Here is a 23,240-nt window from a genome sequence, read left to right as displayed (position 1 = left end):
CCAGCACACAGTGGAGAATACAGCAGCACACAGTGGAGAATACAGCGGCACACAGTGGAGAATACACCGGCACAAAGTAGAGAATACAGCAGCACACAGTAGCGAATACACCAGCACACAGTGGAGAATACAGCGGCACACAGTGGAGAATACACCAGCACACAGTGGATAATACACCAGCACAGTGGAGAATACACCAGCACACAGTGGAGAATACACCAGCACAGTGGAGAATACACCAGCACAGTGAAGAATACAGCGGCATACAGTGGAGAATACACCAGCACAGTGGAGAATACAGCGGCACACTGTGGAGAATACACCAGCACACAGTGGAGAATACAGCAGCACACAGTGGAGAATACACCAGCACAGTGGAGTTACAGCGGCACACAGTAGAGAATACACCAGCACAGTGGAGAATACACCAGCACAGTGGAGAATACAGCGGCACACAGTGGAGAATACACCAGCACACAGTGGAGAATACACCAGCACACAGTGGAGAATACACCAGACAGGCAGTCCTTATCTATGTCAACTGCTATCATGATGAAGCATTTCAGAAAGATTATACATGACCTAAATTTTCTCCTTACCTATTTAACTATAACCCTTCATAAAATAAGGATACACTGTCATTATCAACCTAACACAATTACCCTGGCTTCTCCAAGGTCTTATGTAGCCAGACCTTGGTTCAGTTTTTTCAGGTGTTCCCACTTAAATTTCAGTTGGTTTTCAAACAAAAGGCCACCATCCTGGAAGAGAGCTGACTCTCCCTCCCTAAGCCAGGGTATGGCCTCTCTGGTAGGTTACTTGTATGCTCATGTGCAACTAGACAGCACTAATTGGACTCAGTGGGTTATATAAAGGGGAGAGGGATACAAACTTGGGAGGAGAACATGACTGGGCACAGTATCTGGGAGGAGTTGGAGAGGGAAAGAGAAGAGAGGGGCAGATAAGATAAAAAGCCTTGCATGAAATTCCCCAAGCATAAATGCATAGTTTAAAACCTCACACACACTCACGCATATTCAGTCATCCTTCCTAGAACATCTCTCACAGTGCTTCTGACATCCTAGAGTGTCACATCTGTGCATATCTCAGGGGCACATCCTTAAGAAAACTCAGTGTACTCCACTAGGGAGACTATTTTTACCTCCCTGTCTAACAGCACACTCTGTTAGCATTAGATCTTCTCCATAAGTGAATGTTCTTGACATAAAAGCATCCACAGAGGTTTTCTTTATTAAGCCCTTAGGTGCTTTCACTGTGATAAAAAACAGTCTGAGAGGAGTGTGCCACACACTACCACACCCCACAGTCCTGGCCACTGTTGTGTCTCCTGGACAATTGTTAGCAAGCCCTCTCAGTGGGAGTGTCTAACAGGCCTTTTGCTGGGCATTCTGAAGAGTGGTGTGTGCACGTGCACGTGCGTGTGCGTGTGCGTGTGCGTGTGTGTGTGTGTGTGTGTGTGTGTGTGTATGTGTGTGCCATAGCTCCTACCCCTCAATAGCAGTAACTCAGATGGCAAGGGAGAGGGCAGAGGGGCATCTGTTTTCACTCATGGCATTATGATCAAGCCCAAGGCTCCAGCAGATTCGCAGACTACCTTCAGGAGGGAAGCAGTTCTTGGTTGGTTGGGTGTCACAACTGCCCTCTGGAGCCAGAGTTCTAGCTTGTTCTATGTTCACTGAGCTCTGGTGTCCAGATACCAAACACAGAAGAGCATCTGACATGCTATATCAGTTAGACATCTCTCCATAGCTCTCGGAACCCCTAAAGGATAAAGAGGTGTGAAGGTTTCACACCTTCAAACCGTGACATTCGGTATGGTTCCTACACCACTCAGAACCTTTCCTACCCCAGGGAAAAAAAATAGAGGTTTCTGAGCATGGTAACAACCTCAGTCTTAGAACGGTTCACCTTAGTTATGGGATCAAGTTCTAAAATCCCAGTACCAACTCTGACATCTAAGTGAACTGCAAATAAATATCTCATTTAGTTACTGATAAACTTTCATAGGTATGATAAATTGTTTGCTAGCTTTGAATGTGGCTTCTAATTTCCCCCCTCATCCTCCATCTCCCTAGAACACAAGCCTCATCCGTTCCCTTGTCAAGGTGAGGCCTCCTCTGTGATCTTCACACTGGTCCCTTCTTGTCACTCAGCTCAGAGATCATCACAGCTTCAAGAACAACTTCCCTCAGCTCCAATGTAGAACAGTTCCTCCCCAACAAGCATACGCTCTTCACTCCGGCTTATTCTCACACCGTCACTATGCAGTCTGTATCTTGTTTGCCTGTGTGATCACTGACTTACACAACTTCCTTCAACTAGAGTAGCAAGCCTCCCTTTTCATTTTCCCACGTTGCCCCAGGTAGATGAGGATTGGGTGCACAGCTGGAGGTTCAGAAGTGTTGGCTAAATCTTTTTGCTGCTTGTCCTTTTCACAGAACTTCAATTGAAAACAGGCTGAATAAACAGATACAGGACGGTTACCATAGGGAACACAGAGAGGATCCACCTCTAGTATCTCCAGTGAGTTGGAGGAATTTGTGGCTATACTTTGTAGAGGCAGCCAGTCAACTTGAATCTCCAACGCTAAGCCCTATCATCACAGATGACTGATAGTGAGTTATGTCATACATGGTTTCATAAATGTGCAACTTCTAAAACAAATTATGTTTTAAAAAAAGAAACAGAAAGCAGATAATGGAAATAAACTTCTTTTTCTATTTTAAGTAATCTCTGTAGAAAAGGCATGTTGCCCACTTTCTGCCTTTAAAAAGCATATGGTTGTGGGGACGGGAGAGTTTGCTCAGTGGTTAGAGCAGTTGCTGCTCTTCCAGAACTGTCTGCATCCAGCACCCATGCTGGGCAGCTCATAAGTATTGCAACTGCAGTTCCAGAGGATTCAATACCATTTTCTAGCCTTCACAGGCACTGTACACACATGCAGATGCTCACACACACACAATCTCAATCTCTCTGTCTCTCTTTTTTTCCTCCCTCCCTGTCTCTCTGTCTCTCTGTCTCTCTGTCTCTCTCTCTCCTCTCTCTTTGTCTCTCTGTCTCTCTGTCTCTCTCTCTAAAAAAATAAATACAAAGTCTTTTAAATGGCTGAGTGTGTAGCCTGGAGCAGCAGGCCAGCCCTGCCAGCACTGTAGGCAGGGACCTGAGCCATAGAGCTTCCCCACTTTGAGGACACAACAACCCAGGCCACCCTGAGAGTGAAGGAGGCATACACAGAACTATGACTTGGAGAAGTCTCTCCAGGTGGTCACCCTTACTTTCCATATTAACAGCCTCTGCTGGACCTGGTACACAGACTTGAAGATTAACCCTCGGGCCTCAGCCTACATGGTTTTCTGGGCCTACACAATATTTTCGAATTGAGAAATTTACACAAAAATCAAGATTTCTGTTTTCCTTTGGAAAAATTGGGTGTGTGTTCTGGACCCACTGCCTGCATACTAACCACTGTCTGGAACTGAGAAGACAACATCCCAGCACTCACCAGGGAGGCAGTCTGATGCACACCCGAGTGCTAGGGAATTAAGTGTGCATGCCCTATGTCCACATGAAAGGAAGTACAGGAATTGGGTACCGGTCTTCCCATCCTTTACAGGGGCTGTGTGTGACCCTCTGCATCTGTAAGTCATGGCAGAGGGAAGAGAGCAGTCAAGCCTTCTCCTGGAGTGGTTTGTCATGACAGAGCAGGCTACTATAACTGTTACAACTAAATGTCCACCCCCAGGCACATGGTTAGCTCTGTACTGAATTATGTTAGGTCATCCTCTAACTTTGGTAAGTTTGTATTTCCCAGACACACAAACACAATGAAGCCTTTCAAATATGTGAGGACAGCGCTCATGTCTTATGTCCCGAACACTGTTAAAGATCCACTGTGTCAGTTCTAAAACTAAAGAACCACTAATAACAAATGGAGCAGGGGTGCTCTTCACTCTCAGGAGTTGAGTCTACTGGAGAAAAAAATCATGAAAGATGAACCATAAAGGTACCAGGAGCAAAGGCACAGCTGAGGGAAGGTGCAAAGTCGAGTGGGCATCTGGTCTAGGTGAACCTGAAAGCAGAGCCTAGGACAGAGAGTGGGGTCAGGGACACGGCTCTCTGTGAGTCAGAGAAGTGACATCACATGAGAAGCAGATGTGAATAGCACACCATGCATGAGGTAGCCAAGCCCAGTCCCCTGGCAGGTTATACCACAGAAGAGAATTGTCTCAGGAAGAATAGAGACAAAAGCTATCACTCTGACCCTCTCATCTTTTGAGTATTGTCTCCATTGGGGTTAACATCACCACAAATGCCTGGGTGGGTGGGATTGGTGAGCTCACAAAATCTTTAAAATCTTTAGGGTTATCTACATAGCCTGCTCTCTGTTAGAATGTGGGAAAAGTAGACAGTGATCAAGAGATAGGGTAGACAGTGAGAAGCACTGTGCATGTCATTCCACAGGAAGTTGTCTGATATAACACCGCTCTGCAGACACTTAGACAGTGTTAGATAGTCAAAAGCCCAGACATGGCTACAGTTGAGCAAGGCAGGAAGGGCCTAGCACCTTTGCTTACCTCTGACCCCAAAGAGTGAGATCTAACACTCAGATTACCATAAAGCAGGCAAGGCCCTCCAGCTCATCCACAGTGACTGCAGAGATTCCAGAGGTGGGAAAGGTGTCAGGAGCCCTCAGCATCTGTCTGCCTCTTACCCCAGCGAGCACCATGGCAGCCTCACTCACAGTTCAACCTCAAGGCTCCCTCGTGTGCTCCTGCTGCTCTGACCTATGTGTATCTGGCCTTTCGTTATCTCGCAGGGTTGGGGTTGAACCCAGGGCCTCATGCACATTAAGCAAGTGTTCTACAACTGAGTTACACATGAAATCCATTCCTCTGTACCTGAGTGGCATTTCCAGAATTGGCTGCAGACCTGGTCTGCTGCCATCTAAGGGGAAACTGGCCCTTCTCAGTGTGGCGTCCCTTTATGTTGTCCCCTACTGACCAAGAGCATAAAGCATAGGAGCACAAGAGAACTCAAGCTGTTGTCCCCTAGTGGGTAAGCTAAAAGGTGATATCATCTAGAGCCTAGATGAGGACTTAATATCAGGATAATTAAAACAAAATGAATTAATGTGCTGGTCTGAAAGAAGACTCTCATTCCCCCAGAATACTTTCCACTGTTTGGCTGTGAAGCTGCATGCCATTGGTTGAGTTCTCTGCAGCACAGAACAGAAGTTCAGAGGTAGATGCTGCAGACTGCAAACATGCCTCTCCATGCCCCATGTTTCTCACGAAGCAAAGTTGGAATTCCCTCCTCAGAGGCATTGACTCTTTGTACCACTGAAGCATATAATGGAAAAACACTATATAATCCCTATTGAAGTAGGACTGTGGTTTTAAATTTATTTTCCTAGTAATAATATTTTTCATAAATATGAAATTTATGAAATGGTCAAAGCCACACAAAACAGACTGCTGTTTTCAGTCGCATTAGTACATCATTCCCATGCTGCAAAGACTAAATTAAATTAGCATTTATATTTAAATATTTAACTACCTGCTTTTAAAAAGCAAAACCACCAATGAAAAAAAGTATACACGCACTTCAAAAAAAAAAAAAAAGCCGTGCTCGCTTCGGCAGCACATATACTAAAAAATTGGAACGATACAGAGAAGATTAGCATAGCCCCTGTGCAAGGATGACACGCAAATTCGTGAAGCGTTCCATATTTACAAAAAAAAAAAAAAGCCACATTAATCTGTGGAAAACTGCATGCCAAGAGGCATTTGTGAATAGTTTAAAACCCATAGCATAATGCCACTTTGCCTACGGTGAGTAATAACACCCACATGTGTAAAGCTCTGTAGGAGCCAGCACTGTCAGCTTTATGAGGCTTCCTTCTCTAGCCTTCAAGCTTTTGCTACAGTCACTCTCAACTTGCATGTGACACGCTAGCAATACATATGTCCCCATCACATGGCAGATACCTCTCCCCTCTTCCCAGTCTATAGTCTTTGGATTCGCACCCTCCCATGTCTGGACCATTGTATCACCTTCCACTTGCATTCCTTCTCATTGCTAATCAGCCTAGACTCACCTTTTTGAATATTTCAATCCATGAAATTCTAGCATATTTCCCACTATCCAACAAATGAAGGCTCTCTGTGCCTTCAGCCCTTTGTTACTTCTGGCTAGAGGATGTGACACTTTCTTCACCCTACTTGAAGTGTTCATTCCACTGTCCACAGAGTCCCAGAGAGGGTGTCCAGCATCCATACCCAACACTCATTCTGGAAAGAGCCCTTGAACTTCTTTCAGGACCAGCCCAGACACCAGCTTCCATGGAGTTCTCCAAGGCAGTCAGAGACAGCTCTTCACCTCTGCACAGCCTTATGATCCTGCATCCCTTTCCATCTGTAGTCACCATGCTGGCTGGGGGAAGGGATTGAGGCTTCTTTGCTCCCAGAACCTAGTAGGATTTCTCAAACCTGCACGGTCTCAACAAACACCATCTTGTTCCTGTTCCTCGAAAGCCCCTTGGATGGGCCACATTTAACATTTTTTTTTTTTGTCTATTTCTTGGAAAAAAAAGTGCCTCCTCACTAACTTCCCAGAATTTCTCTACAACTTGGTTCTTGGAAAAGTGAGAGACACCATATCAAGGAGCAGAGGGAATCAAGGAGATGTGTGAGCAATACAATGTCAAAGAGAGGCTGAGAAGCAATGCCACATGTGCCTACAGTCAGCCTGTTCTGCTTCGTCAAAACATGTGGAGAGGCAGATTACTGCCTTTGCTTTGTTCTACAAATTAATAGAAGGAAATTATAGGAGGGAAACTTAAGAGAATACAAATGAGAGAGACACAAAGGAAAAATCAATACCTATTTGAGATTTAAGTAGCATATTCATCAGGTATTTTTATATCATTATTATCATCATCATCATCATCATTATTACTATTATTATTGTCTTCCCCCCCCCAAAAAAATCCTAAGTTAAATGAGGACTGTACTGTCAGGGCTGATCAGGTGCAGTGCTTAAAAAACAGTCCCTCTGTTGATAATTTGCTAAATGGAAGAATAAAAATCATCTTCTAAGTCTCTCGTCATTTATCCCCAGTATCGTTGTTAAATGGTACTTGGGGACAGATTCGATGATAGCTGAAGCAATGTAAGTGCTTACACTGGGCACTGGGCACCGGGCACCTAGAGTGAGTGCTGCTACCCATGTGCTCTTCAAGACTGATGAACTAAAAAGCCTTTCATGAAGCCAAGTGCAGAGAACTGTGCTTGATAAAAAGCAGTCACCATGTCCCAGGGCCACTTTCAAACATCGAGTTCCATACTGAAGGAGTATGGGATGAAGTCAGAGAATAGGGCTGGGTTCACTCAGCCTCTTCTTGTAACAGGCTATGTCCCCTCCTCAGTTTCCTCATCTGCAACAGAAATTATCATTTGCCTCAAGATGAGAATCACAGAAGATTAGGTATGTGTGAAGAATATGAACCGTAAAGTAAGCCGTCTTGTATCTGTAAGTGCTCAGTTGCTGTTGCTGCTCATCAGCTCTAGCTTTCCTCATAAAGAACCTCATGCCAGGGCCATGTACATGACAAAAAGTCATGAGTATTGCCTTGGACCAAAATCCAAACAGGACAGCAATGGGTCAGTACTTTGCAAGTGTGTGATCACAGGTAAAGCTAGTCGTGCAAGCAATGAAACGGGTGTCCAGTTCACCACAGTGCAGCCACTCAGCCACTACATCCCAACTCAGAGCGTTTGACACTCCCAAAACAAACGCTCCCAGTTAATTCTCCCTTTGATAAACTGAACCCAAGCTACCCAGGCCATTCGTACCTCAGGGCCCACCTTCTCCACAGATCTCTGTGTCCTGATGTGTGTAATTGCCACTGCCCTGTGCTTAGTACTGTACACATTTCTGCCAGCTTCTTGCATCTTTCCCTTTCATCATGCCTTGCAAAACAGCCCTCTGAAGTAAGAGTAACCTCTGAGCTTCCAGGACCCCAAATCATGAATACTTGTACCTAGATAATCACCAATGTATTCAGTATCTAGCAAATACTTAACTAGTCTTAAGTAATTAGTGTTAGTCTGCAGCCATTTCAAACACCTAAAGGATTTTAGGATTTTCGTTCAGAGTGTATGTTGAATTTTAATGGTCTCTGCACATACTGAATACATCAGTACAACAGTATAGGAAGGGACACACAGAGGAAGTGGAACCCTTAGTTTAGTGTTAGTAAATCATCAGTACAACAGTATAGGAAGGGACACACAGAGGAAGTGGAACCCTTAGTTTGGATGGAGGTAAAATGAAGCAAGCACTCATCTTTTTTTCTTTTCTTTTCTTTTATTGGATATATATATATTTTTTTTACATTTCAAATATTATCCCCTTTCCCGGTTTCCCCCCCCTCTCGGAAACACCCTATCCCATCCTCCCTCAACCTGCTTCTATGAGGGTGCCCCCCTACCCACCCACCCACCCACTCCTGCCTCCCTGCCCTGGCATTCCCCTACACTGGGACATCAAGCCTTCACATGACTAAGGGCCTCTCCTCCCATTGATGCATGGCAAGGTTATACTCTGCTACATATGCAGCTGGAGCCATGTGAACTCCTTGGTTGAAGGCTTAATCCCTGGGAGCTCTGGGGGATCTGGTTGGTTGATATTGTTGTTCTTCCAATGGGGTTGCAAACCCCTTCAGCTCCTCCAGTCTTTTTTCTAGCTCCTCCATTGGGGACCTCGTGCTTAGTCCAATGGTTGGCTGCAAATATTCACCTCTGTATTTTTCAGGTTCTGGAAGAGCCTCTCAGGAGACAGTTATATCAAGCTCCTATCAGCGAGTACTTCCTGGCATCCAAAATAGTGTCCTGTTTGGTAACTGTATATGGGATGGATCCTCAGGTGGGGCAGTCTCTGGATGGTCTTTCCTTCACTCTCTGCTCCACACTTTGTCTCTGTATTTCCTCCTGTGTATATTTTGTTCTCTCTTCTAAGGACTGAAGTATCTAGACTTTGGTCTTCCTTCTTCTTGAGCTTCATATGGTCTGGAATTGTAGCTTGGGCATTACGAGCTTTTGGGCTAATATCCACTTAGTCAGTGAGTGCATACCATGTGTGTTCTTTTGTGACTCGGTTACCTCACTCAGGATATTTTTAACTTCCATCCATTTGCCTAAGAATTTCATGAAGTCATTATTTTTAATAGCTGAGTAGTACTCCATCGTGTAAATGTACCAAATTTAGTCCCAGAGACTAAACCACCAACCAAAGGGTACACATGGAGTGATCCATGGCCCAACTGCATATGTAGCATAGGATGGCCCTGTTGGGCATCAATGGGAGGAGAGGCCCTTAGTTCTGTGAAGGTTTGATGTTCCCATAGGGGAATGCCAGGGCAGGGAGGTGGGAGTGGGTGGGTGGGTGGGTAGGGGGGCACCCTCATAGAAGCAGGTTGAGGGAGGATGGGATAGAGTGTTCCTGTATCCACTCCTCTGTTGAGGGACGTCTGGGTTACTTCTAGCTTCTGGCTATTATAAATAAGGCTGCTATGAACATCATGGAGCATTTTCTGAGAAACAGTCAGATTGATTTCCAGAGTGGTTGTACCAGCTTGCAATCCCACCAGCAATGGCGGAGTGTTCCTCTTTCTCCACATCCTTGCCAGTATCTGCTGCCACCTAAGTTTTTGATCTTAGCCATTCTGACTGGTGTGAGTTGGAATCTCAGGATCGTTTTGATTTACATTTCTCTGATGACTACAGATGTTGAACATTTCATTAGGTGCTTCTCAGCCATTTGAGTTTCCTCAATTGAGAATTCTCTCTGTTTAACTCTGTTCCCCATTTTTCAATAAGGTTATTTGGTTCTCTGGAGTCTAACTTCTTGAGTTCTTTGTATATTAGCCCTCTATCAGATGTAAAACTGGTAAAGATCTTTTTCCAATCTGTTGGTTGCCATTTTGTCTTATTAACAGTGTCCTTTGCCTTACAGAAGCTTTGCAATTTTATGAGGTCCCATTTGTCGATTCTTGATCTTAGAGTATAAGCCATTGGTGTTCTTTCTGTTCAGGAGTTTTCCCTGTGCCTATGTGTATGAGGCTTCCCCCCTCTTTCTCTTCTCTTAGTTTCAGTGTATTTGGTTTTATGTGGAGGTCCTTGATCCACTTGGACTTGAGCTTTGTACAGAGAGATAAGAATAGATCAATTTGCATTCTTCTACATGTTGACCAACAGTTGAACCAGCACCATTTGTTGAAAATGCTGTCTTTTTTCCACTGGATGGTTTTAGCTTATTGTCAAAGATGAAGTGACCATAGGTGTGTGGGTTCATATCTGAGTCTTCAATTCTATTCCATTGATCTACCTATCACTGTACCAATACCATGCAGTTTTTATCACGATTGCTCTGTAGTACAGCTTGAGGTCAGGGATGGTGATTTCCCCCAGAAGTTCTTTTATTGTTGAGAACAGTTTTTGCTATCCTGTGTTTTTTGTTATTCCAAATGAATTTGAGCATTGCTCTTTCTAACTCTATGAAGAATTGAGTTGAAATTTTGATGGCATTGAATCTGTAGATTGCTTTCGGCAAGATGGCCATTTTTACTATATTAATCCTATCAATACACAAGCATGGGAGATCTTTCCATCTTCTGAGGTTTTCTTCAATTTCTTTCTTCAGAGACTTGAAGTTCTTGTCATACAGATCTGTTACTTGTTTGGTCAGAGTCACAACAAGATATATGGTATTGTTTGTGACTATTGTGAAGGGTGTCGTTTCCCTAATTTCTTTCTTAGCCCATTTATCCTTTGAGGATAGGAAGGCTACTGATTTGTTTGAGTTAATTTTATATCTAGCCACTTTGCTGAAGTTGTTTATCAGCTGTAGGAGTTCTCTGGTGGAATTTTGGGGATCACTTAAGTATACTATCATATCATCTGCAAATGGTGATATTTTGTCATCTTCCTTTCCAATTTTTATCCCTTTGACCTCCTTTTGTTGTCTAATTACTCTAGCTAGAAATTCAAGTACTATACTCAATAGATAGGGAGAGAGTAGGCAGCCTTCTCTAGTCCCTGATTTTAGAGGGATTGTTTAAAGTTTCTCTCCACTTAGTTTGATGTTGGCTACTGGTTTAGTATATATTGCTATTACTATGTTTAGGTATGGGCCTTGAATTCCTGATCTTTCCAAGACTTTTACCATGAAGGAATGTTGAATTTTGTCAAATGCTTTCTTAGCATCTAATGAAATGACCATATGGTTTTTTTTCTTTGAGTTTGTTTATATAGTGGATTATGTCGATGAATTTCAGTATATTGAACCATCCTTGCCTTCCTGGGAAGAAACCTACTGGATTGTGGTGGATAATCATTTTGATGTGTTCTGGGATTTGGTTTACAAGAATTTTTTTTAAGATTTATTTATTTTATGTGTATGAGTACACTGTAGTTGTACAGATGGCCATGAGCCATCAGGTGGTTGTTGGGAATTGAACTCAGGACCTCTGCTTGCTCCGCCCTGCTTGCTACAGCGTAATACATTGTAGCTGTCTTCAGACGCACCAAAAGAGGGTGTCAGATCTCATCATGGATGGTTGTGAGCCACCATATAGTTGCTGGGATCTGAATTCAGGACCTTTGGAAGAGCAGTCAGTGCTCTTAACGGCTGAGCCATCTCACCAGCCCATGGTTTTCAAGAATTTTATTGAATATTTTTGCATTGATAATCATAAGGGAAATCGGTCTGAAGTTCTCTTTCTTTGTTGGGTCTTTGTGTGGTTTAGGTATAAACGTAATTGTAGCTTCATAGATCGAATTGGGTAGTGTTCTTTCTGTTTCTATTTCATGGAATAGTTTGAAGAGTATCGGTATTAGGGCTTCTTTGAAGGTCTGATAGAATTCTGGACTAAAACCATCTGGTTCTGGGGGTTTTTTTGGTTGGGAGACATTTAATGACTGCCTCTATTTCTCTAGGGGTTATGGGACTTTTTAGATGGTTTATCTGATCCTGATTTAACTTTGGTACCTGTTATCTTTCTAGAAAGTTGGCCATTTCCAGTTTTGTTGTTTTTGCTTTTGTAGTAGGACCTTATGATTTTTCAAATTTCCTCAGTTTCTGTTGTTATGTCTCCTTTTCATTTCTGATTTTGTTAATTTGTCTCTGTGCCTTCTGGTTAGTCTGGCTAAGGGTTTATCTATCTTGTTGATTTTCTCAAAGTACCAGCTCCTGGTTTTGTTGATTCTTTGTATAGTTCTTTTTGTTTCTACTTGGTTGATTTCAGCCCTGAGTATGATTATCTCCTGCCACCTATTCCTCTTGGGTGTACTTGCTTCTTTTATGTTCTAAGAGCTTTCAGATGTGCTGTCAAGCTGCTAGTGTATGCTCTCCAGTTTCTTTTTGGAGGTACTCAGAGCTATGAGTTTTCCTCTTACCACTTCTTTCATTGTGTCCCATAAGTTTGGGTATGTTTTGCCTTCATATTCACTAAATTATAAAAAGTCTTTAATTTCTTTCTTTATTTTTTCCTTGACCAAGTTATCATGAGTAGAGCGTTGTTCAGCTCCCATGTGTATGTGGGCTTTCTGTTGTTTTTGTTGTTATTGAAGATCAGCATTAGTCCGTGGTGTTCTGATAGGATGTATGGGATTATTTCAATCATCTTGTATCTGTTGAGGCCTTTTGTGTGACCAATTATATGGTCAATTTTAGAGAAGGTTCCATAAGGTGCTGAGAAGAAGGTATATTCTTTTGTTTTAGGATGAAATGTTCTATAGATGTCTGCTAGATCCACTTAGTTCATAACTTCTGTTAGTTTCACTGTGTCTCTGTTTAGTTTCTGTTTCCATGATCTGTCCATTGATGCGAGTGGGTATTGAAGTCTCCCACTATTATTGTGTGATGTGCAATGTGTGCTTTGAGCTTTAGTAAAGTTTCTTTATGAATGTATGTACCCTTGCACTTAGAGCATAGATGCTGAGAGTTCTTCCTGGTAGAATTTTCCTTTGATGAGTATGAAGTGTCCTTCCTTATACTTTTTGATAACTTTTGGTTGAAAGTAGATTTTATTTGATATTAGAATGGCTACTCCAGCTCGTGTCTTGGGACTGTTTGCTTGGAAAATTGTTATCCAGCCTTTTTTTACTCTGAGGTAGTATCTGTCTTTGTCACTGAGGTGCGTTTCCTGTATGCAGCAAAATGCTGATTCCTGTTTACATATCCAGTCTGTTAGTCTATATCTTTTTATTGGGGAATTGAGTCCATTGATGTTAAGAGATATTAAGGAAAAGTGATTGTTACTTCCTGTTATTTTTGTTGTTAGAGGTGAAATTATGTTTGTTTGGCTAGCTTCTTTTTGGGTTTGTTGAAAGAAGATTATTTTCTTGCTTTTTGTAGGTGTAGTTTCCCTCCTTGTGTTGGAATTTTCCATCTATTATCCTTTGTAGGGCTGGCTTTGTGGAAAGATATTTTATAAATTTGGTTTTGTCATGGAATGTCTTGGTTTCTCCATCTACATTAACTGAGAGTTTTGCTGGGTATAGTAGCCTGGGCTGGTATTTGTGTTCTTATTTGATTATCCTGGTGGTCCCAGTTACTCCGGGCGTTGGGGCAGATGTGGCCTCTCCTGTGATCCTGGGCTCCCTCTGGGTGTTTTGGGACTGGGTACAGAGCCAGCACCCAAGGTCTGCTCAGGGCACAGGTTCAGACCCCAGTCATCATTTTTTATAAAATATTTTCCTTTAAGGGAATACTTTATATATTTAATAATATTAATCATCAATTTTCTTCTATATTTTCCAAGGAGTTTGGGAAATCAAGTTATTTCAAATAATGGTAGAAGGAGAAACAACAGAGAGATACAGAAAGAGAAAACAAACATGGAAAAACTCTTGGGGGTGATAGAGAGTCTCAGGGGAAAGCTTGGATTTTATTGAGCTTTCCATAAAGGTTATTTTTTTTCTCAAAAAAAGAGTAACATGCATAAGAAAAACAGTGTTATTTGCAACTACCAGCCTGAGGCAAGACTTCTGAGCAGTAAGGACATGGGCTACCCCAGGCAACACTGCCCTCATGCTCTGCTTAGGCTCAAGAGGTGGATAGGACAGAAGAGACAAGGGTTGCCATGAGATGAAGCATGTTGAAGCAGTCAGGGAGTGGGGAGTCCCCAAGGACTCTGGGGCTTCAGCAAAGCTCATCATAGAAAACCAAAACAAGAGCATCATCGCACTGCCGAATCCCTCACCTCTTCACCAGAGACTCTCAAACTGTATCATTTCATTTAGATATGCACCTGTTCTGCATCTTTGTTCTGCACTAGAGGAAAAAGGCAACAGAAAAAAAATTAATTTGTCACTTTGTCACCCCTAATTGCTTCTCATATGACATCCTTAACGTCCCAGATTGTTCATGCCGTCCCTCTCCTCCCTTTCCCTTCCCTTCTCTTCCCTTCCCTCCATCTCTCCCTCTCTCCCTTTCTCCATCCCTTTCTCCCTTCCTCCCTCCCTTTCTCCATCCCTTTCTCCATCCCTTTCTCTCTCCCTCCCTCCCCTAACATCTCCAGCTGAATTTTCCTTTGCTGTCCTGAGAGGCTAGCCCTCACTGATGCTTTATCTATTCAATGTAGGGTAGTGACCTAGTTTATGAATCCATGCCAATCCATGCCCACAGGATGGCTACCTTTCACTGCACACTGTGCCTCCTGGCACACGCTTGCCAATACTCAACCCCTGGAGTCTCCTTATCTCCGTTCGGCCTCTACTCCATCTACAGTTGCCTAGCACACTCTCAGGCTGGGGAGTCCACAGCTTTTCTACAGGAGACAGCCCAAATTCAAGTCTCCTTCTGAACTAAAGCCACCCATCTCCTTCCAACTCCTCCAGGCTCCCAGGCTCCCAGGTTCCAAGGCTCCTGTTAAACATCCTGATTCTAGCAAGTTCCTGGCAGACTTGTTATGTGGCAATTACCCTGTGACATCCTGAGTCACTGGAAGGCAGAGACTGCATCCTACTGGCTCCAGTCTATCTGCCAGGTTAAATTAGACAATGGTTTGGGTCAAAAGATTAAGTCAGAGCCACTGTGTATTTTACCTTCCAATGCTCTACTCAACTTCTTCATTTAATAAACTTTAAAATGTTAAAGCTCCCTTATGACATTTTCCTAAATGCTTGTCACTGTGCTTTGCTCATACCGGCCCCTCACTACCCTCTCCTATCTATCATCCTGCTGGTACTTCTCCTCCTCTTCAGTTTCAGTGTCACGTCTATTTGTTAAATCTATATCCAATATATGAGGAAAAATGCACATAGGAAGCACACATATGTATGGCATGATTCTGAAGGCTTTGGTGAGGTGGGTCTGTGGCTCTGCCTCCCAGCACACCGCTCTCCAATGCAGGCATTAGTTCCAAGCACTCACTTCTCTGGCATGGAGCCCTCTTCATGCTCTGCCTGAGATTTATCTGCTCTTCAACTCTTGGTAGCTGTTACATCCTTAGTAAAGCCAGTGAGACTTCTATTTTCTGATCGCCCAAGTGGACCTCCATGGCCACACTCATCTCTGTAGCACTAAGCCCTGTTCATGTACATTGCAGTTGCTCTTAGGAGGAAAACTCCATTATGCCTCTTTTCATGGCAAAATGGAGAAAACTTGAGTCATCTGCTTTACTGGAGTAAGAATCGGCTAGCTTTTCCTACAAAGGGCCAAATAGGAAATATCTCGGGTTTTGTGGTTACTCAGTCTCTATCATACTCAGCTCTTGTAAAACCAAAGAACCATAGCAAATACATCACTGTGGTCTAGCAAAAACTTCTTACAAAAACAGGTGATAGGCTTGCTTTGGCCAGCAGCCAAGTATACTTACCCACTTCTAGAGACTAAGTCTAAGCTTGGACTAAAACAGACAAAAGAATGTTAGAAACCAAAACTTAGCCCTTGTTCTCAAAGCATCCTCTTATCTTGTCACAAAGCTGTCATAAGTTACGTTGGTGCCAGTTCTTATGGCACAGGCCTGTAATTTGAGATCTGGAGACTGGAGTGAGAGAATCCCAAACTCTATATTGGCTAACCTGGATTACATGGTGAGTTGCCCTCTCTGGGCAACTTAGTGATGTCTTGTATCAAAAAACTGAAAATCAGATTTATCTGCACTTTAACTCTTGGTAGCTGCTACATCCTTAGTAAAGCCAGCAAGACTTCTCTCTTCTATTCTTCCAAGTGGACATCTAGCACTAAGTCCTGGAGTTATAAAGCAATGATATAGCATTTGCTTAGCATGCATGAAGGCCTGGGTTCAACTACTAGTATCACAAAAATAGACAGATGATAGATAGGTAGATGGACAGACAGACAGATAGATAATAAATAGATGATAGACACATAGATGATAGATAAATGATAGACATACAGACAGACAGACAGACAGACAATATATAAAATCAGAATTCCCTAGCAAGTGATCAGTAAGCAGTTGTACAGTGGAACTGAATGTCACAATGGAACGGGGCGCTGAGGTTGAACTCTGCATCGAACTCTTCCTCCCTAGTTTCCTCTCATGCAAAATTTAATCTCAATCAGATGTCCAGGTCCTCAGCTTCCCACAAATAGAAAACCTTGCCTTCTAAGAGAAACATCCACTCCAAGACTTCATGACAGGCTCTCCAAAATATAACCTATCTGTTCCTGAGACCATGAGGTAAAAACAGCGTTGTTCAAAGGCAACTGGCAAAAAAAATAATAATAACCTGCCATTTTTGCATTTTGCAGGCTACAAACTTTAACAGAGGCAGTAAAGACCTTCTGGCCCTCCAAAGTAATAGAGCAGTTATGAGCAGTGTTCCAACCTACAGTGTTTATATTGATGATATGACTGAAAAGCAATTAGGAAAAAATAAACACAAAAAAGAGGGGATTACAGAGCTGAGAGTCTCCTGAGGGCTGGAATTGCTGTTTACCTGTGGACACAGAATGCCACACAGAATACACAAAAAAAAATGTTTGTTAACAAGTGAATAGGTGGGAAGCTAGGTAATCCAGTTAGCCAAAGCACACACACACTTTCCCAACTCCTTAAGGCATGATTTTAAATTAGTAGTGTCCGTGGGGAAGTTTGGAGACTTCCATCTGTGTGTAGCAAATGGGCCATGCAATTCTTTGTCCAGCAGACTCACCATCTTGAGTATTTGGAGTCAGGATTTGGGTGCAGAGTTCCTCCAGGCTAATTCCCAGGCACCTGCAGATCTCCTCCCGGCTGTAGGGTTCAGCATGAAGGGCATCCTCTGTGACCAACAGCATCTCTTCCAGACTAATCCCTAGTTTGCTTTGCACTTCCTCTAGCTGCAGGATATTATCCCATTGCAAGCCTTTGTGTTTAGCAAGGACCTGCAAGTTCAAGCCAAGATAGAGGTTAAGTTTTACTTCAGATTTTTAATGTTCTGTTTTAACTAGTTACATTCAACTTGAACTTTTTTTTTTCCATTCAAACTATACAATCTTCCACTATTGCTCAGAAATGCATTGTAGCGTCAGATGTTTGGAATTAAATATGCTTGTATACGTCAGTCACCTAAAATACATGCATTGCAAAGGCATGCTGGAGCATGTGGGTGGGCACACAATCCCTCACTCTTGTTTCTTCTGTTTGTCACCTCTATCCCTTGAGCAGAAATCACCAACCTGTGGGTTGCAACCCCTTTGGGGGTTGACAGAATCTTTCACAGTGGCTGCCTAAGACTATCGGGAAAACACACACATTACCATTCATAACAGTGGAATACTTACAGTTATGAAGTAACAACAAAAATAATTGTCTGCTGGGGTGGGGCATATCACAACATAAGGAACTGTATTAAAGGGCCAGAGCCTTAGGGAGGCTTAGAACCACTGCTGAGGCCTGTTCTTGAAGAGTTTCACTCTTCTATCTCTACTCAGACTATCTATACTTCATCCTTCTGTATAAAGTCCAGAGGAATCAATTCAAACTTCATTTGACCTTAGTCCCAAGATGTATTCTGGAGCGCTGACTCTATTAAAACACTCCTTGTTTATCATAGGTGTCTTGAAAATGGCTAGTGAATTTAAGTATCTGAGCATTTAGAGTCAAATGTCACCTTTTAAATAAAAACCTCACTGGTGATCCGATGAAAAGTCCCTCATTAGGTCCCTGGTACATCTCTATGTTCCTTTACCCTCCAGAAAAAGCTTGGCTTCCAATCATATCCTGACGTAGCCCCACAATCTGATGGAAGGCCTGAAATAAATCAAATCTTCCTAATCAGGTGCAGTCATGGGAGTCCTAACCCAGAATCCATTTCTTTCATTATCCCTAAGCCACTGACACTGAGAAATAATGAAAGCTCTTCTCCCTCTGATGTCTCAAGAATTCATTGTCTGGATGTGAAGACAGCAGGTACAAAAATAAAAATCCAGAAAGAATAGAATGTTAGTTGTCAATAAAATGTGCATCTGATTTGATCTTTCATTGTATTGATTTGCTTTTTTTCTCTTTATTTAAAAACCTTCATTTATATGATTTATTTTGATGTTTTCCTCTCCACAAACTCCTCCCAGATTCTTCCCACCTCCCTACCCATCCAAATTCAAAACACCCCACAAAAATGAAAATCAACACCACCAGTAAGATAAAAACTGCCAAAGCAAAACAAAAACAAGTGAAACAAAAAGCCTACACAAAAACCATGGCATTTGTGTTGGCCAACTATTCCTGGTCATGGGGCCTGTTCCTGAATATGGTTCATAAGCACCAGTGAGGATCAGTCATGGATAGCTTCTTGGTTAATGATTGGGAGCCCATGCCCACTCCGCCTATCTTCTCAATGCTGGGACCCTATCTACCTTGAATCTGTGCAGGTCGTGTGCATGCTACCAGTCTCTGTGAGATCATATGTGCATCAATCTAGAAGACGCTTGTTTCCTTTGAGTCCTCCACCAGCTGGCTCTTACAATCTTCCTGCCTCTTCTTCCACATAATCCCTGAGCCTTAAAGGAGGGTTGGATGAAGACATCGCATTTAAGATTGAGTCTGTCACTCTCTGTATACTGTCCAGTTATGGGTGTCTGTGTGAATTTGCATTTCATGCAAGATGAAAATTCTCTGATGTGGGCTGAGTGAAGCACTGATCTATGGATATAGCAGTATGTAATTAGGAGTCATTTTATTAGTGTAAATTTTATTAGTGTAAATTACTCTTCCTTTAGTAGAGTAATGGTAGGTTTTCCCATAGGCCTATGACCTATCTAGTGTCAGGTTCTTGGCACTTTTAGCAATAGCCATGATAGGCTCTATCTCAAATAGAGAAGGCCTTAAATCCAATTTTCTAAAGTGGTTGGCTACTCCTGTAACATATGTGCAACTATTGCACCGTTGTAGGTTGCAAGGTTTGAAGATGGGTGATATTGATGACTATTTTTCTCCTCTGGAAGTGTTTAGAGCACCTTCTAGTACCTTAGTACTACTTAGTAGAGGTGAATCTTCTAGTTGGGCACCAGAACAGTACTTCATCAAGTGTTCTATGGCATAAATAAGTGTCTTCAGAATTAGGGTCTTACAATCAGGTTGTAGAGTGCAAGGAATAGCGTTGGTAATAGCCCATGCTGTTTGGGAAGGTTCCACAGTACCCCTTTAGTCAGTGACTCAACATGATGTAACACATTCCTAACACTGGAGGATTTATTTGGTGGCATTCAGTGTCTATCTGGGACACTGTCACCACTATTATTTGGTGGTCCATTTGGGTTTCTTTTATATATGTCTATACGTTAGGAACTTCATGGTAGTAGGTCTGCATATGGTTGTTCAAATGTCCTTTAGAGTTAGTTGTCCCTCCCCATATTCCCTCCTTTACCTTTCCCCTCTTCCCTCCCCATCCATTCCCTTCCCTATTTAATCCTCCCAGTCTTGATTCCCCTTTATCTCTCCATAAACTATATTTTATTTCCTCTTCCTTGGAAGAACCTCTTGTTCTCCATGGTCCCTTACTAGGTACCTGACCTCTGTGGTTACATAGCACAGGTTCTGAAAGCTTAAAAGCTCACATCCACATATGAGAGAAAATATACAATATTTGTCTTTTGGAGTCTGGATTACCTCAACTCAAGATTATTTTTTTTCTAGTTCAATCCATTTACCTGAAAATTTCATTTTTCTTAAAGCTGACTAATAATCTAGTTGTGTAAATGTGCCACATCCTCATCATCCATCAGCTGGTAGACATTAGGCTCTTTCCAATTTCTGGCGCTTATGATTACAGCAGCAATGAATACAGATAAGTAATTGTTTCTGTAGTAGGATATAGAGTCCTTTAGGGTATATGCCCAGGAGTAGTATGGCTGGTTCTTGAGGTAGATCTATTTTTGGGTGAGGAATTGCACACTGATTCCCACAGTGGTGTACAAATTTACAGTCCCACCAACAATGAATAATTGTTCCTCTTGTCCCACAACCTTCCCAACATGTGATGTCATTTGTTTTATTGACCTTGGCCATTCTGACTGAAGTAAGATAAAATCTCAAAGTAGTTTTAATCTGCACTTCTCTAATGACCAAGGATGCTGAACATTTCTTTAAGTGTGTCTCAGCCATTTATCGCTCATCTTTTGAGAACTCTCTGCTTAGTTCTGTACCTCATTTTTAATTAGGTTATTTGCTTTTTTGATGATTTTTTTTTAGTTCTGTTTTTCTTCCTTTTAGAAAGGATGCAGGACTTACCAAAAGATGGTTTTAAGTTTGGTTAGAATTGCTCACTTCTGAAATGTTACTAGCTAAAGTTTTCAAACATGTTAATCATATTTAAAAAAAAAAAAAAAAAACCCTGGCTCATATACTTGAAATGGATGATTTTAAAGGAGAACTGGGAACAGAGACAATACAATTGTTTTGCTGTTCAATTATTTCACAGAACAGGGTATCATTTTTTTCTTTTCAGTTTTTGTTCCTCTTTTCTATTACTTTTATTGAATTTGTTCTTTAACAATTTCACACATGTATAAAGTCTCTCTGATCAGTGTAGCCCCAGCCTCTCTAATCTCTCTCCCAGTCCTATTAAACTTCCCTACTCCCCACAAGTCCTTCTCCCATAATCATGTCTTTAGTCTTTGTTTTTTCTTGTTTTGTTTTTGTCTTTGAGACTTGGGGTTTAACTAGGATCATCTGTGTGAACTATTCACTGTGGGAACTATTCACTGGAGCCTGGTGGGAGCCTCTGTGGGTACACACCTGAAAACGACTGCCTCTTCACCAGAAACCAGCAGTAACAAGAGTTCAGCCTGAGGATAGGGCCCCATGAGTCCTTCCTAATCTATTAACTGATTACAGGCCCAGTCTTATACAGGACCACTGCAGCCAGCCAAAGTTGCCCTGAGGTCATGACTTCTTTGACTGTGCCAAATGTCTTAGCCCTTCTCCTCTTCTTTCAGTTCCTATGTTCCTTCTATCTCCTCTTGAGCAAAAATCTCTTGTGCCTTAGAAGTATTGGTATAAATGTCCAGTTTAGGGCTGAGTACTCAACTGTTGCATATACTTAATACCTTGAAAACCATGAGCATCTGCAGAGAAGCATCTCTGCTTATGGCTGGAAATAAAATTTATAATTCCTCCTAAATGAATTTTTAGAAGGCATCTTGATATCATAACAATTTAGCCAAACAACAGCAGAAAGGTCACTCCTAGAGCCTGACTTCCTCAGCCATAGAGTTTTGGCCAGATTTACAGTACGAGGTCTAAATTCTCTCTTGTGTAGTAAGACTCAAAGCCAATCAGAGAGTGATGGGCTACTCTCATAACCATTGTGCCACTAATATGCCAGTGGACGAATCTTGTCTGACATGGCCAAAGAGTTCACAGCTGAGTAAGACTTAATGCTTATTGTCCCCACCCCCCAAACCCCGCACAGTGGTCTGTAGAGTAACTTCCAGGACTATGAAAACTAGCAGGCAGGGAGGAAGCCTCAAGTTCAGCTAGATGACTATGGTTATTACATTTTAAAAAATAAAAGCAGGGGACAGCATGAACTTGGGAAAGAGACGGGGAGACAGAGAAGGGAGTACTAGTTGGTAGTAGTGGATAGAGATGATCAGAGTACACTGTATAAATGTATCACATTTTCAAAAACTAAATTTAAAAAGATTATTAAAAGAAAGTGAAAGATAAAAGAATGAAGAGGAAGGGGAACAAAAAGCACTTCCCTATGATAGTTCCCATCTCCGCGTTTACTTGAACCAGTCATGTTGTCCTAGACACTTGGAAAAAACCATCCTGCCCAGCGACTTGTGTGACCACTCTGCAAGGCATGCCTGCAGCCTGTAGGCTGCTCCCAAAGGGAGCCTCCACAGCGCTGTTCCCTGTGGGCAGGGTACTAATTCACTCCAGCGATAGTCCAGTTTGCTGTTCTGCGGACGTCCATTTCAGCTAATGGGTCTGCTGAGCCAAGTGGTGTACATTGCAATTAAAGAATGGAATCTCTCATGTGCTCACAACCACAGCTGCTTAACCAATGAGCTGCTGTGTTGCTGGGAGGGAGCAAAATGGAAAAGCCACTTAAGCTCTTGGAAATTTGACTCAGGAATCAGAAAGAGGACTTGCAGATGAGAAGAGGGTGGGTGAGATCACTTGCTCAGAGACAGAACCTAATGAGAGAGTGTGTCACTGCTGCCTTTGTGACTGGCACACTTTGTATCTTGGAAGCAGGGGTTATGAGTCAGGGCTGCAGGTCATTTCCTCACAGCTTCCTACTGAGAAGCTCAGAGGGGCACCTCACCAATGCTGGGACCTAACCTGCTTATTCCTACCTCTTCCATCACTGGGGGCAAAGCACTGCTGCCTGCTCAGAACCCTCCCTGAGGCAGTATGTGATGTGAACTCGTCATGTTTGCTGTGGTGAAAGGGAGTAGTGAATGTTGAAGAACTGTTATCTCAACAGCATTTATAGGGGAACGGATGGAGCTACAGAACATTATGGTAAACAAAAAAGCCACACACAGGAAAACAAATGCATGTTTCTTCTTGTATGTAAAATATTGATTTAATGCATGCATACAAGCTGAAAACTAGAAAGGGGATCATGGGAGGAGAGGAAGAAATGTCTTAAGTAGGGTAATGAATTATGTGTGGCATGAAAGCTGAGGGGAGAATTATTTGAGAGGAGAGGGAAAGAACCAGTAACAGGGTAGGAAGAATGAGTGGGAGA

The 23,240-nt window shown here is 42.5% G+C and overlaps 1 protein-coding gene and 1 non-coding gene across 7 annotated transcripts in view; one reads left to right on the top strand and one right to left on the bottom strand.

The window, feature by feature from the left end:
* Window positions 1-23,240, bottom strand: part of Galk2 (galactokinase 2) — a 111,357-nt gene that overhangs the window by 13,097 nt on the left and 75,020 nt on the right. For all 6 annotated transcript variants that reach the window (XM_031371764.1, XM_031371765.1, XM_031371768.1 and 3 more), the window contains one exon: window positions 17,208-17,418. In XM_031371764.1, coding sequence (XP_031227624.1) covers window positions 17,208-17,418 — 211 coding nt within the window. The remainder of the gene's footprint in view (window positions 1-17,207; window positions 17,419-23,240) is intronic.
* On the top strand, window positions 5,646-5,754 carry LOC116092653. Its single transcript, XR_004119394.1, has one exon. It is a non-coding gene; the product is annotated as a U6 spliceosomal RNA (small nuclear RNA).

This window comes from Mastomys coucha, unplaced genomic scaffold (assembly GCF_008632895.1).
Source record: "Mastomys coucha isolate ucsf_1 unplaced genomic scaffold, UCSF_Mcou_1 pScaffold15, whole genome shotgun sequence".
Classification (NCBI taxonomy): domain Eukaryota; kingdom Metazoa; phylum Chordata; class Mammalia; order Rodentia; family Muridae; genus Mastomys; species Mastomys coucha.
This window is presented reverse-complemented; position numbering and strand designations above follow the sequence as displayed.